We start from the raw sequence: 14,719 nt of genomic DNA, 5'->3' as shown, positions 1-14,719 counted from the left end.
TATAGTTGTCGACTCAGAGGGATCACAGAAATATTTTAAATTCACCTGGTTGAGCATTATCCAGTAATACTTCCAAGAATTATCTAATCCACATAAAGACATTGCTCTACGCACTCTAATGATGTTGCACTCAAGAATGATGCAATCTGAGCAACTCTCTTCAACCTAGTACTCTTTCGTTTACCACTTCAGAAACAGACGAACTCTGATCTTTCTAAGTTTCGAAATACATTAGACATTTTTTGGCTATCTTATCTTTTTAAATTTCTCCTTCATGAGGTATAAAGAAAACATTGTAACAATAAAAAAAATTCCAATTCGAGGTTTTTACATATTTACACGTTTCAAACCTTCCTGAATTCGAAAACACATTTTTGGTATTATGTCAATCTGTCTGTGTATCCGATAATGCTCTAAGCTAGACGGATTAAATGCATTATATGGACTTAAGATTAAATTCTTATATTTCTTTCGAATTTTGTGTGAAATTCATTCAGATGAAGTCTGACTGTTCGAGTACAAGTGAATACGATAACTATAAAACTTAAAAATCTAGATAAGTTAAATTTGGTATACAGATTAAGCAACTGAAATGTAAATGTAAAATGTGAAAGGATTGACCGTATGTCGATCTATACTTTCGCATGCGCGTAAACGCAATAATCTATAAACGCAAAGATATAAATCAATGAAATTCGGTGTGTGATCTTACGTCTATAAATGTAGAACCGAGTCAATTTTGATTTCATTTGGTCAGGAAAAAATGCGTCCAAAATAAATATATTCACACGATAGACTCAGTAAAAATTCTAGATTCATCACGAATATCTATATTTCCTAACTTTTACTCGCCGATGGCATGCAAAGCATTTGCTGCCTCACCCAAGGTCAACAATTTTATGCAATTGATGTGGGATTGGATCTATATTAGAAAGTATGCGAGAAAATTTCAAGGAGATAGACTCGAAGGTTTTTTACATTTGCAAAATGCTTTAGAGGAAAGATCTCTTACCGCTTAGAGTCGTAGTAAATGCTGAATTCGCACTATTTTGTCTGTTTCTATTGTTGAAATAAGTATTTAAGGGGACAGTGGACTTTGAAATTGCCAAAAATTGACTAAAATATGGAAAAAATTTTTTCCATATATTAAGATTTTACTCATATTACTGAATCTAATACAAAAAACCGCTAATGTCTAAGTTAAATTATTAAAAAGTTATAAGCATTTAAAAAAATTTAAAGGGACTCAAATGTAAAATTTAAAGGGACACCAAATGTAAACAAAGAGCTGTCATGATTTTTTAAAACATTTTATTTTATTTTAGAATTAATAATTTTACATTTTCTTCACTGCTCGCCTTAGCTGTAACTGTTAACTGCACATTCTACTGTTTTGTTTACTTCTACCTCGTGTTTTACCGAGCGGGAATAGCGTTATTTTTATCAATCAACTATTTTGAATTTCGAAATTTTTTCAACTTTATTTGTTAGCTACTGTTTGCTTTCCAATATTATTTACCTAATCAAGGTTGTTTTTTGAACTTCCGATTTGCAAACAATATTAATAATTGTTTCATTTTTATTTACATACTATTTCGATAATGGATACTATCAACAGGCGTTATCGAAAACTGAAAGGCAGACCTTCTAAGAGGAAACGTATGTGTTCCGCTAATATTAGCAAGAGATGGAATAAAAATGTTGCAGAGAATTCTGAAAATGTAGTATCTGTGGAAAATTCTGTTGCTATTGAAGAAGTATGTATGGATAAAAATAAGAAATCATTTAGTGCTAGTGCTAAAAAATTAGGATTATTTCCATCAACTTCTTCGTCCACTAGTAATGTTACAGAAAAAAATTCCTATATAATGATGAACAATGACATGTGGTCTTCTCTTTTATCAAATATAAAATGCAGTGAATGTGACATGTGCTCATTGGATGTTGAATCTAATGGTGAATATGGCTTTTCAACAAAAATAGAACTGAAATGTAAAAACTGCAATAAAATATTTAGCTCTATTTTTTCAAGTCGACGAAAAAAAGACGGTAAATGCTTCGAAGCTAATAAAAAGCTTGTCGAAGCTTTTCTAAAAATTGGGAAAGGGCATGCGGCTTTGGAAATTTTCTCCATGGCTATTGGTATTCATGCAATGGACAAAAAGACATTTTCAAAATGTTTGCACCAGTTGTATGATGAAAAACAGACCCACAAAGATGACATTTTAGAAGTATCTAGGAAGATTGTTCGAAAAAAGCATCAGGAGTTATCGTCTGCAGCTGAAGAAAATTTAGATGATGCGATTGACATTACAGTCTCATATGATGGGACATGGCAAAAGCGGGGACATTCATCACTGTATGGAATTGGTATCATTGTAGATATTTTAACGGGACTTATTATTGATTACGAAATAATTTCGAAGTATTGTCCAGAATGCACAACTGCTAAAAGAGACCTTGGAGAAAAAAGTCCTGAATTTTCCATATGGTACAAAACACACAAATCTGATTGCAGTAAAAACTATATGGGATCTTCAAATTCTATGGAGACCAAAGCTGCTGAAATTTTGTGGAAAAGGTCTATAAAAAATTGTGGTATGCGATATGTGAGTGTCGTGTCAGATGGTGATGCCAAGACATACCAACACGTATCAGAATTAAATGTGTATGGTGAAGATGTAGAAATTACCAAAGAAGAATGCGTAAACCATGTGGCAAAGAGACTTGGTACGGGGCTTCGTAAAAAGGTTAAAGAATGTCAAAGTAAAGGAATTACACTTGGTGGCCGTAAAGTGGGAAGTTTGAAAGAGAGCACCATATTAAAGCTAACAAACTATTATAGAAAAGCTGTAAAAGAGAATGTCCCTGATGTCCAAAAAATGAAATCAGCAATATTTGCATCATTATTCCACTGCTCATCGACAGATAAAACACCTAAGCATAGTAAATGCCCTACTGGTTCTACTTCATGGTGTTTTTATCAGAGGGCTCTAGCTAACAATGAAGAGCCAAAATCACATTCCACAATGAAAACAAAATTATCGGAACTGGTGCTGGAAAAAATTCTACCGATCTATCAGAGGCTTGCTAATAATGAATTGTTAGCGAGATGTGCTTCTGGAAAAACCCAAAATGCAAATGAAAGCATCCACAGCATTATTTGGAAAAACTGCCCCAAAGAAATTTTTGTTTCTAAAAAGAGATTGGAAATGGCAGTAATTACTTCTGTAGGGGAATATAATTTTGGCTGTTTCAACAATATTACTTTAGAACAGAGTGAATTTAATGCAGCATCTTTAGATATAGCCCAAAGACGTGACAAACGGCGTATAGCTCAAAGTGAAAATAGAAGTTCTGATATCTGGAAAAAGAAAAGAATTGAAAAAAAAATTGCTAAATCAGTTAAAACCACAAAAAATATTAAAAAAGAAGGGAAAACATATGGTTCTGGCAAATTTTAATATTTTTATCTATTTTTTTTTAGAATAAATTATTTTTTATTGTGTTAAATAAATTATGCCGTTCTTAAAAATCTCAATATGCCAAATTGAGCTGTTTCATTTTAATATTTTATTCTCAAAAAAATATGCTTTGAGCTGAAGAATAAGATATAAATATGTCTGTTGTTCAATAAAATCAGCATTTAGTTGCATCAAAAAAACAAATATTAAAGGTAAGTGTAAAAATATTATTAAAATGCCTTTTTCTCAAAACTATATTTTATCAGCTTTGCACGCCTTTAAAATGTTCCATGCGTCTTAATTTTTGAGTAAATTTTATGAAATTTCATATACAGAATCCTGACATGTACTGAAATAAATCTTGGTATCCATTTTACATTCTAGCTTCATTTAGATAGTTAAAAGTTAATTTTATTTTGAATAAGCCTAAAATTTTTATGAAAATCAAACACATATGAACAAAAAAACCTTTTTAAAAATCAAATTTTAATTGAAATGACAAAATAATACCTAAATGTATTTGAAATACCTTTATAAGTAGTAATAATGTAAAATAAAGTCAAAAATTAAAAAATTGAAACGCATGGAACATTTTAAAAAAATTTAAAAATTACTTTAATTTTTAATTTTTTTAAAAAAATTTTTAATTGAAAATATTTTTTTGAAGGATATTTAGTATAATTACACTCCATAGATTATGAGCAAAAAATTTCATAACTCTAAGTTTATTTTTAAGAAAAAAGTTATATAGAGTCCACTGTCCCCTTAACATTGGTCTAAATCATTTTTATTTTTAAAATAAGGCATAAAAATCAAAAATAATCCCTATTTTCTTCCTTACTGTAAATATTACGATAAACAATAAAGATCGTGATTGGAAATCAATTCGACTTTTCTTTTTCACCCATTCCAACCTTAAAAGATTCGTGTTAGAATTTGTGAAACCTTGTTGAAACTTGAATATTCATATTATAAGTCGAACTCCTTCTTAGTGTTATCATATTCATTTCTTATAATAAAAAATAACATCTTATATCGCGAGTAATGCAGCTCATAAATATTATTAACCCATATTTTTGATGAATTAGATTCCCGTTTAAAATATTTCTAAACTGGCATCTGATATTATCATTCAAAATGCTCACACTTTAGCTCGCACATGAATAAAGGAAAACCAATTTCCAAAGCTATAAAAAAGTTTTGCTAGATTAATAAATTTGAAAATAAATTAAAAATCGCAAAAAAATGAAGTCCATTCAACTTTTGAGTCAGCTGAATTTAAATGATGCTAGTAGAAGCGCCATGAGAATGGAAGTCACAATTGCTTTAATAATAAAAGTAAACTTCGTGAACGATATTTATTTTCGCATAATATTATTTTGGAGAAAATAAAGCAAAAATGGTTTTAGGGTGACAAAGACAATTCAGCAACAAACTTTCTTTTTTTGATACTGTTGAAATATGTGGTTGAAATATATACACTGTATGATTTATGGCCTGGAAGGTATTGTTTTAAGAAGATTTAATTCCGGCTGCAAGCGGACTATTACTGAAAGGGTACAACATGGGTGTGGTGCATTGTGCTGCAGCAGAAGTCTGAGCTTCTGCTGGCACCTCAATGTTTGCACTAATTTGCACATCGAAAGATAACAATTCAGCACATATCAAACAATAACCTATCCACCTCAATAATTTACTTTAAAATGTAAATCTTTCGATCCGTCTTTGAACACGATAAAAATTTAATATATGATTCAATAGTTCTGTATTTTTCAATAATAACTATTTTTAAACATATTATTTCGTTATTTTTCAAATCTCGTGAATTTAAAATAACAAAATTATTTTTACCGAGACTGCTAGTTCTATGTCATATCTTGCAGCCTGTATTAAACGTATATAAAAGGAAAACATCTAAAAATTGCTTTTATTCTATCTCATCTTACTAGAATGGACCAATTAATCTAAGTTCCCCTACTTAGCAATGAAACAAACTTATGACTAATTCAAGTTTCAAGTCAAAATTCAGGTGCACATACACCTCAGCCCTTTGTATCATCCTCTATTCCATTTTTTTACGTTAAGATTAAGGATTTTTTCAGACCATTATTTTTGAAATACACAAAATTTTAGTAAAACATACATTAAGTAAAACGATGTGTAAAACTAAGAATTCTAATGCAATTTCAACAAAACTTTTATCAACCTTCAGATATTGACAATTTTTAGCATAATTTTAGTGAAAAGTGTGAGTTTTCACCAAATCTTCTATAACAAGTTCTAATGAATATGCATCATTAATTTTTACTTAATATATAAATAACATATTTCATTACGTGTTGAAAATACAAGTTTACAGCAACTATAGAAGTTTTGTCATTTTCCATAATTTATTTAAAAACTTAAAAACTTCTATTAAAAATTTATATTTTTTTAGTTAAAATTCGGTAAATAAATAATTTTTTTTAAAAAAATGCATATTTTAGCTTATTATATAAACAGAAAAAAACTAAAAGATTTTGTCAAAATTTTATTGAATATCATTAAATAAATTTCTGAAGTGACGCGTGAAACAAAGAAAAATAATCCAAACACAATTTCTAAGAAAACTCATTTAAAAATTTTTATATATCTCAAAAAATTTGTGATAGTGACTGACGTTTTGAAATCATAATTTGACTTTTTGTCCAATCACATGTTGTTTTTACACATCAGTGTGTCAGCTAGTTATCTAAATACTTAAGAAAGGGTAACAACTTGAAATAGCGGCAAATAAATAATACTTCAATATGTTCACTAAACTAATTTTTTACATCAGATTTTTAAGAGTAGAAGCTAATGAAAGATGAAAAAACCTATTGAAGAATTCTCCATATTTTCTGCCTTCCGAATTAAGTACAACATTATTGCTAGAATCGATTTTTTTAAAACCATTAACATATATTTCTCGCAAAAAAATTTGAAACTTTTGACCAGCTACTGTGTTTATAAACTTCAATATATTTATAAACAAGTATGAAAATATTAATAGAAAAGAAGATATTTCACAACACCGTACCAAGATCAAAAATCCGTTTATTAAAGATTAAAAGTTCTTTGTTCTTTATACAATCGAAAATGAAACAATTGGAAAATTGACGCAGTACTTAATAAAGTAAGCGAATTAAAAGCAAAATAAAGCTGAATTTCAACTATCTAGTCAAGTGAAAAGAGATAATAGTATCAACCGCATACGCAGCTAAAAGACGAAGGTCAGGTTGTGGTAATACCACCTTTTCATTTTCGGTCCTACCCCTAGTTACAAGTCCCGACATTCGGCAATTCCTAGTAAGTACACTAATAGCTATTATGAATGTCAACGCTATCTTTCTTTGTGATTCTTTATATTTTTATCCCAAATATTTTTTCTTTTATTTTTTTATTGTTCTGTTGTTCTGTTTCCTCTTTGTATATGAAAATGATTGGAGTAAGATTTTTTTTTCTGCCTTAAAAATTAGAAAATTTAAGTTTTTAAACGGTTCACAAATAACTTTATACTTAGCAAGAAACATTTTTTATCGCATTAGAAATATTTGTTTCCAAATTTTATAATCTTTAAGAGAGAAAAATTGCACTTCATTCCTTTTGAATATATATCGTTGTTTGACTATCAGTTTCTCAACACTATTAATTCGTTTTTATTTAAATGAAATGAAAAACATGAATAACTGCAATAAATTTATAATAATGTTGTTGATGTCTCAATGGAATATCATATGTATAATATTTTCAAAAACAGTGGGATCCTCTTGAGAAATTTGCTCCAATTTAATTAAATTAACATCCATGTTATAAACTACATGGCATTCATGATCGGAGGACAGAACAGAACAGTTTGAAGAATCCGTTTCCCAAAATGAAAACATGCTCCTTAATTAATTGTATCAATTGTTGATAGTCAAAAAAATTAGCTTCAGAATTTAATATCCATCTATATAAAGGCATTTCAAACGTAGCAGTTTGAAAAACCCTGATTCTTATGCAAAGATCTTACACTCAAATAAAAGATCGATTTGAAGTTACTATTTTGCTCCGCTTCTTGCAATGTTCACTAACGATAAAAAAAACACGAACTGACATTCCTTTTTCCAACTTCTATGCTTAAGACAGTGGAAAAAATCTAATCGTGACGTTTTGATGTATGCACAAAGTGAATCTTCGCTGCAATCTTGCCTCGAATCACTTTTGGGTCAATTATCTCTAAATTGAGACTGTGTCATTCAAAATTTCAAAAATTCTTGGTTCAAATAATAATTACAATAAAAAGTATAATTGAATACCATATCTATCATTTGAATACTTTGAAAACTTCTGGAACTTTACAAAGTTTTGAGTCCTTCATGCTAAGAAATAAATAGTTTACCAGTTTTATTCAATATATCTGACATTTCGTCTAAATTGATTTATATTTGTATAAACTGTTCGGAAATAAATTCATAGCATATATTTGAAGATGAAAGACTTTGGAACTTTCGTAGTCAAAATCGGATGCGTTATCTAGATGGGTTTTGTGTCTGCCGTCATCAAATAACTATTCACCGCAGTACTACGGTAACTGAGAAAAATAAGATAGAAACCTCCAGTTTTCCTCTTCAAACTTCAAAACAATGCATTAACCTTGCCATTTATAAGAACATTATTTTTTTATTGTTCACACAATTTGCAGATAAGAAAGATAATTGAATAAACAAAGTCAAATGTTCATTGAGAAATATTTATGTTATCTCTCGGTTTGTCCCAATCATTTTTATCCTTTAATGATCACACCGTATCTCTCGAATTTAAAATATATTTTATGATACTAATATATATTCTATTTTTTATATATATTTTTTCTTTCAATTATAATAAATAAATTCTAGTAAAAATGTATCAGAAATAAGCGTTTTGTATGAAAGGTTTAAATTGTAATGTATTAAAATCCAATGCTTATCTATTAGACTTTGCTACTAATGGAGAATTAGACTCTAAATAGCAAGGTATTCATTTCCATTATAAAATTCGCTCTAAGTAAAAGATTATATCACAATTTTTGATTGTGAGCTCTTTGAGTTTAATCTGTAAAGTGAACCTGGAGTCCTCTGCACCCCCAAATGAATTGATCATATATCTTCTTTAATTGACTATAAGTCTTCAGAATATCTACACATTGGTTGACAAATGAGACTATGTGTTGCAGAAAAATGTCTCCACTTGCGGTTTTCCTCTTCGCTATCATCGTGCCGAGCATCCAGGCGAAGCCTACTTATTACACTGCGGCTGTATTCGAGCATACCGGCACTGGATCCAAGAACGATTCGACGGCAGATATAGTGAAAAAGAATCTTGACTTCTATAAAAGAGCAGCTGAAATTGCTCGTTCCAAAGTATGTAGTATTTAATTTTTTTACGAATTAGAATCCACCAAAGAAAACGTTCAAATGTAAATAATAAATAAGGATCATCTTTAATTTCAGCAAATAAGTAAATGAAAATAAAAACGGTTAACAGCAATTTTCTGCTTACAAAAGAAGTGTATCGATTTTTTTTAACGAATCTGTGTTAGTGGCATTTAATTTGTGCTAAATATTATTATCTAGATCTCGTAGATTTTTTATTTAATTTGGGATATTAAAAGAAAAAAATGTGCCTACAAATATTTTTTTAACTGTTCTATATAAATTATTTCTTAGTTGAATTCTAGCTTGTATCAAAACTTTTTTGCTGATATTTCAAGCTGATTTAAATATGTAAACATTACAATATTCATGCTTAAATGACGTTGCAAGTAATAATAATTTATTTCCTTATCCAATTATTATTTTTCTGATTATATGATGAATTCTTCTTAATGAAGCATATGGGAATATTTACTCTATAGTTCTTTTTTTTCAAATATGCAGACAGTTTCAAAATTCCTTGGATAAACTTAATGTGTAGATTATGAAACAAAAACATTTCATTTTTACAATAGAACATAGGGTCACAAACATAAAGATCTACTATTTCAGGAAATCATTTGTAAAAATAATTATGTAAAATAAAATGATACACCATATAATGTTCAAATAAATAATTCACCAAATAAATGTTCAATATAAGTTTAATGGAATGTATATTCTCAATCTCGCAACAACTAAGTTATATGACAATAAGCTTAAAATTCATCAACTGCATAAAAGAGCTAGTAAGAGTTAGTATCAGCAAAAAAAAACATTTAAACTAATTAAAGTTTGTCTTTATTATTTATGCAATTATTTTAATTTGCAATTTAACTGCAGTTATTTTAATTCTAATCCATTAAATTTACTTCTTACTATTTATTTGATGCAACTTATTTTTTGAATTCAATCTATTATAAAAAATGCTATTATAGCAATCTGTGAATTGTCTCTGTCTGTTTGACCTATACTTTATGTTTGTTTCAGAACTTTCGAATCAGTCTGTATATAAATATAAATCACCTTATTGAACTACTGCCATCAAAAACACTTATGAATGTTTTTATATCTGATATATCAATAAAAATAAAGACTTCCTTATTTACTTCAAATTTTTAGAAACTTTTAATTTAGAATCAGTTATGAAAGTTAATTAGAGAAGAGAGAGAGTTTATTAATATCTCAAAATAACGTGCTTTTTAATAAACTGTCGAATTAAAAAAGATAACTGTACTTTTTTTATTCCTCTTTTGTATAATTATTTTGCTTGTTTCATTTATAAATCTCAATTTCTTCCTTCCAACATCCATAAACCTTTATTTCTCATTGACGAATTTGAGAACTAGAGTGAAACAAGGCTTCAATTTTCGCTGAGCTGAGCTAGTTATTATATTTTATAATTATTAAAAAGGAAAGATTTGACACGTGGTATTATCTAGTGTATGGTGACTAAAATTGTTTTAATCCACTCAGAATTTGAAAAAAAAAACTTGTTTTCCATCTCAACATGGTATTTAGCGCCGTTACTGAAATATGAGGATTGATTCATTCAGGTTTCTAAATATCCCATTTACTAATTAGAAATTTATTTATCTCATTTCAGAGTGCAGACATTATTGTATTCCCTGAATTTGGAGTACTACCGTATAGTGACAGAAAAAGTATGAAGCCATTTTAAGAAAATATACCAAACCCTTTAGAAATTGAAACGACACCTTGCTCTAGTCCTGATAGGTATACTGACATACCTATTCTTTATATTCTCAGCTGTATAGCACAATACAACTCTTTATATGTTGTTGCCAACATGGGTGATATCCAGAATTGCTCAAGAGATCCAGATTGCCCATCAGATGGAACTTATCACTTCAATACCAATGTAGTCTTTGATAGAAGTGGCACGCTTTTAGTGAAGTACCACAAAGAACACCCCTTCTTTGAACAAGGAATTGACATACCGAAAGGAAAACAGATACCAATTTTCAAAACAGATTTTGGTACCTTTGCCACTTTTATCTGTATTGACATCGTATTCAAAAGGATAACGGAAATTGCTCAGTTGCCTTACGTAGAAGGTATTGCCTTTCCTACAATGTGGATCAATGCTGAACCCCAATTCGTTTCCACTGAATACTTTCAAGGCTGGGCTATGGGAAATAACGTTACCTTGTTGGCTGCAAATCGCCAAGTTCCCATGGCAGCTAATCTTGGGAGTGGTATCTTTGATGGCAAGAAAGGCGCTCTGGCTTACACTCTGAATCCTGATGGTATTTCTAAACTTGTAGTAGCTACGGTTGCAAGATCTGGTATTCCTAAAATATCGCCAGATGCAAGTATTACAGCCATAACTGCAAATGCCACATGGGAATGGACGGATGATGGAAAAAATATTCCAGATGAATGCTCCATGAAAAGTGGGTATCCTTGTCAGAACGAAACAATGTTACAAAACTATACATTTGTGAAACTAAACAAGTCTTATGGAGATGTAGAAGCTTGTAACAATGGACTATGTTGCAAATTATCATATACTTCATACGGCCTTAAAGAAAATTATTATTTGGGAGTGTTCAATGGAACATACAATGTTCTAAATACATATCATTGGTGTGGAGAAGATTGTCTTCTTGTAAGATGTGAAGATCAGAATGGCGTTGTGTGTTCAAAGTTTCCTCTGAAGTCTACCACGCAATTCCATACTGTTTTTTTGAGAGGAAATTTCACCAGTGATTTCGTTTATCCTTCTGTTCTTAGCAGTGATGTAAGGCTTGTGTCAACCAAATACTGGCAGCAAAATGCTGATAAGTCCATTATTACTCATAATTACGCAGGTATAAATTATATCACTGTCGGTTTGAAAGGACGATGCTATAACAAAGATCCACCTTTTCGTCGATAAAAGAAACGTTACAGATTCAGGAGTTCGAATCTAATATTGTTCTACTTAATACATTATACAAGTAAAGTGCTAAGTCTTGAGAAAATAATGACAGTGGTTGATACTTTAGCATTTTCCACTGCGATTCTTATGTATTTCAAGGATTTCAATAAATTCAAATTATTTTACCTTATTTCTATCTTTATAGTTTTTAGTTTTCTCTTTTTACACACACACACACACATATATATATATACATATATATATATATTATCCATACCGATCAAATGCTACAATTTCAAATTTTCTTTCATTGTTTCTAGAAGTATAAAACAAATTAATTTCGAATAGTAACTCTATGTATCAATATCGAAATAAACTTCACTTATATAACCAGTTCAAAGTTTTGTTCAGGATTTTATTGAGATTTTTATTCATGCTTCAGATATTGGGAAAAGGACACAAATTATGTATTTGTATCTTTAACTAGTACGGGACTCATAACTTTTCAATAGTAAAAATTACATTTTAAAGATTTCTTAAAGGATTATACAAATGTTTATGAGCTTCTTTGCCTCTTGCTACATTGATTAAAGAAATATACCCTATCCTATTTATACAGTTTCTAAAATTGTACATCTTGCTAAAATTGCTTTTCATCCTTGTCGTATTTAGAATCACTTGTTGTTATTTCGGTCTTGCCGTACTAAAAACTTTCTAGAAAATTATATCTATATGAATGGTTAATGTAATATGTAAAGAACTAAACAATTCAGACGCTGAATTGTTTAGTTCTTGCAAAAAAATTTCAGGGAGATAGACTCGAAGGTTTTTTACATTTTCAAAATGCTTTATAGGAAAGATCTCTTCCTGCTTAGAGTCGCAGTGAATACTGAATTAGTACTATTTTGTCTGTTTCTATTGTTAAAACAAGTATTTAACATTAGCCCAAACCAAAGCATAAAAATCAAAAATAATCACTATTTTCTTCCTTACAGTAAATATTACGATAAACAATAATGATTGTGATTGGAAATCAATTCGCCTTTTTTTTCACCCATTCGAACCTTAAAAGAATCGTGTTAGAATTTGTGAAATCTTGTTGCAACCTGAATATTCATATTATAAGCCCAACTCCTTCTTAGTGTTATCATATTCATTTCTTATAATAAAAAATAACATCTTACATCGCGAGTAATGCAACTCATAAATATTATTAACCCATATTTTTGATGAATTATATTCCTGTTTAAAATATTTCTAAAATGGCATCTGATATTATCATTCAAAATGCTTACTCTTTAACTCGCACATGACTAAAGGAAAGCCAATTTCGAAAGCTATGAAGAAACTTTGCTAGATTAATAAATTTGAAAATAAAATTTAAAGTCGCATAAAAAATGAAGTCTATTCAACTTTTGAGCCAACTGAATTTAAATGATGCTAGTAGAAGCACTATGAACATGGAAGTCACAATTGCTTTAGTAATAAAAGTAAACTCCTTGAGCGGTATTTATTTCCGCGTAATATTATTTTGGAGAAAATAAAGCAGAAATGCTTTTAAGGTGACAAAGACAGTTCAGCAGCTTACTCAGTTTGAATGAGATTGTCTAATAAAGTTTATATAAGATGAACTTTCTTTTTGTGATACTGTTGAAATATGTGGCTGAAATATATACACTGTATGATTTATGGCCTGGAAGGTATTGTTTTAAGAAGATTTAATTCCGGCTGCAAGCGGACTATTACTGAAAGGGTACAACACGGGTGTGGTGCATCGTGCTGCAACAGAAGTCTGAGCTTCTGCTGGCACCTCAATGTTTGCACTAATTTGCACATCGAAAGATAACAATTCAGCACATATCAAACAATAACCTATCCACCTCAATAATTTACTTTAAAATGTAAATCTTTCGATCCGTCTTTGAACACGATAAAAATTTAATATATGATTCAATAGTTCTGTATTTTTCAATAATAACTATTTTTAAACATATTATTTCGTTATTTTTCAAATCTCGTGAATTTAAAATAACAAAATTATTTTTACCGAGACTGCTAGTTCTATGCCATATCTTGCAGTCTCTATTTAACGTATATAAAAGGAAAAATCTAAAAATTGCTTTTATTCTATCTCATCATACTAGAATGGATCAATTAATCTGTTTCCCTACTTAGCAATGAAACAAACTTATGACTAATTCAAGTTTCAAGTCAAAATTCAGGTGCACATACACCTCAGCCCTTTGCATCATCCTCTATACCATTTTTTTAAGTTAAGATTAAGGATTTCTTCAGAACATTATTTTTGAAATACACAAAATTTTAGTAAAACATACATTAATTAAAACGATGTGTAAAACTAAGAATTCTAATGCAATTTCAACAAAAATTTTATTAACCTTCAGATATTGACAGTTTTTAGCATAAATTTAGTGAAATTGTGAGTTTTCACCAAATCTTCTACTACAATTTCTAATAAATATGCAGCATTAATTTTTACTTAATATATAAATAACATATATAATTACGTTTTGAGCCTACAAGTTTACAGCAACTATAGAAGCTTTAGCATTTTCCATATTTCATTTAAAAACTAAAAAACTTTTAATAAAAAATTATATTTTTTTCATTAAAATTCGATAAATTAATAAATTTAAAAAGAAAATGCAAATTTTAGCTTATTATATAGACAGAAAAAATTATAAGATTTTGTCAAAATTTTATTGAATATCATTAAATAAATTTCTGAAGTGATGTATGCAACAAAGAAAATTAGTCCAAAACACAATTTCTAAAAAAACTCATTTAAAAATTTTTTATATATCTCAAAAAATTTGTGATAGCGACTGACGTTTTGAAATCAGAATTCGACTTTTTGTCCAATCACATGTTGTTTTTACATATCAGTGTGTAGT

General features: G+C 29.2%; 1 protein-coding gene across 2 annotated transcripts; it reads left to right on the top strand.

Moving 5' to 3' along the window:
* The first annotated feature begins 6,662 nt into the window (after positions 1–6,662).
* LOC129964039 (pantetheinase-like) lies at positions 6,663–11,994 on the top strand. Of its 2 annotated transcripts, none has more exons than XM_056078705.1 (3): positions 6,663–6,791; positions 8,683–8,869; positions 10,527–11,994. In XM_056078705.1, the coding sequence occupies exon 3, from the start codon at positions 10,731–10,733 to the stop codon at positions 11,820–11,822; it is 1,092 nt and encodes a 363-aa protein (XP_055934680.1). In that variant the 5' UTR covers positions 6,663–6,791; positions 8,683–8,869; positions 10,527–10,730; the 3' UTR covers positions 11,823–11,994. The 2 variants fall into 2 exon arrangements, with proteins under 2 accessions (XP_055934680.1, XP_055934681.1); XM_056078706.1 differs by lacking the exon at positions 6,663–6,791 and adding an exon at positions 6,913–6,930.
* Positions 11,995–14,719: the final 2,725 nt, after the last annotated feature.

Source organism: Argiope bruennichi, chromosome 3 (genome assembly GCF_947563725.1).
Source record: "Argiope bruennichi chromosome 3, qqArgBrue1.1, whole genome shotgun sequence".
NCBI lineage: Eukaryota > Metazoa > Arthropoda > Arachnida > Araneae > Araneidae > Argiope > Argiope bruennichi.
Note: the sequence above shows the minus strand (reverse complement) of the source record. Positions and strands in the feature narration are given on the sequence as shown.

What these genes read in the sequence shown, in the direction of transcription:
- LOC129964039 (XM_056078705.1), top strand. Translation starts at nt 10,731, where the DNA reads ATGGGTGATATCCAGAATTGCTCAAGAGATCCAGATTGCCCATCAGAT.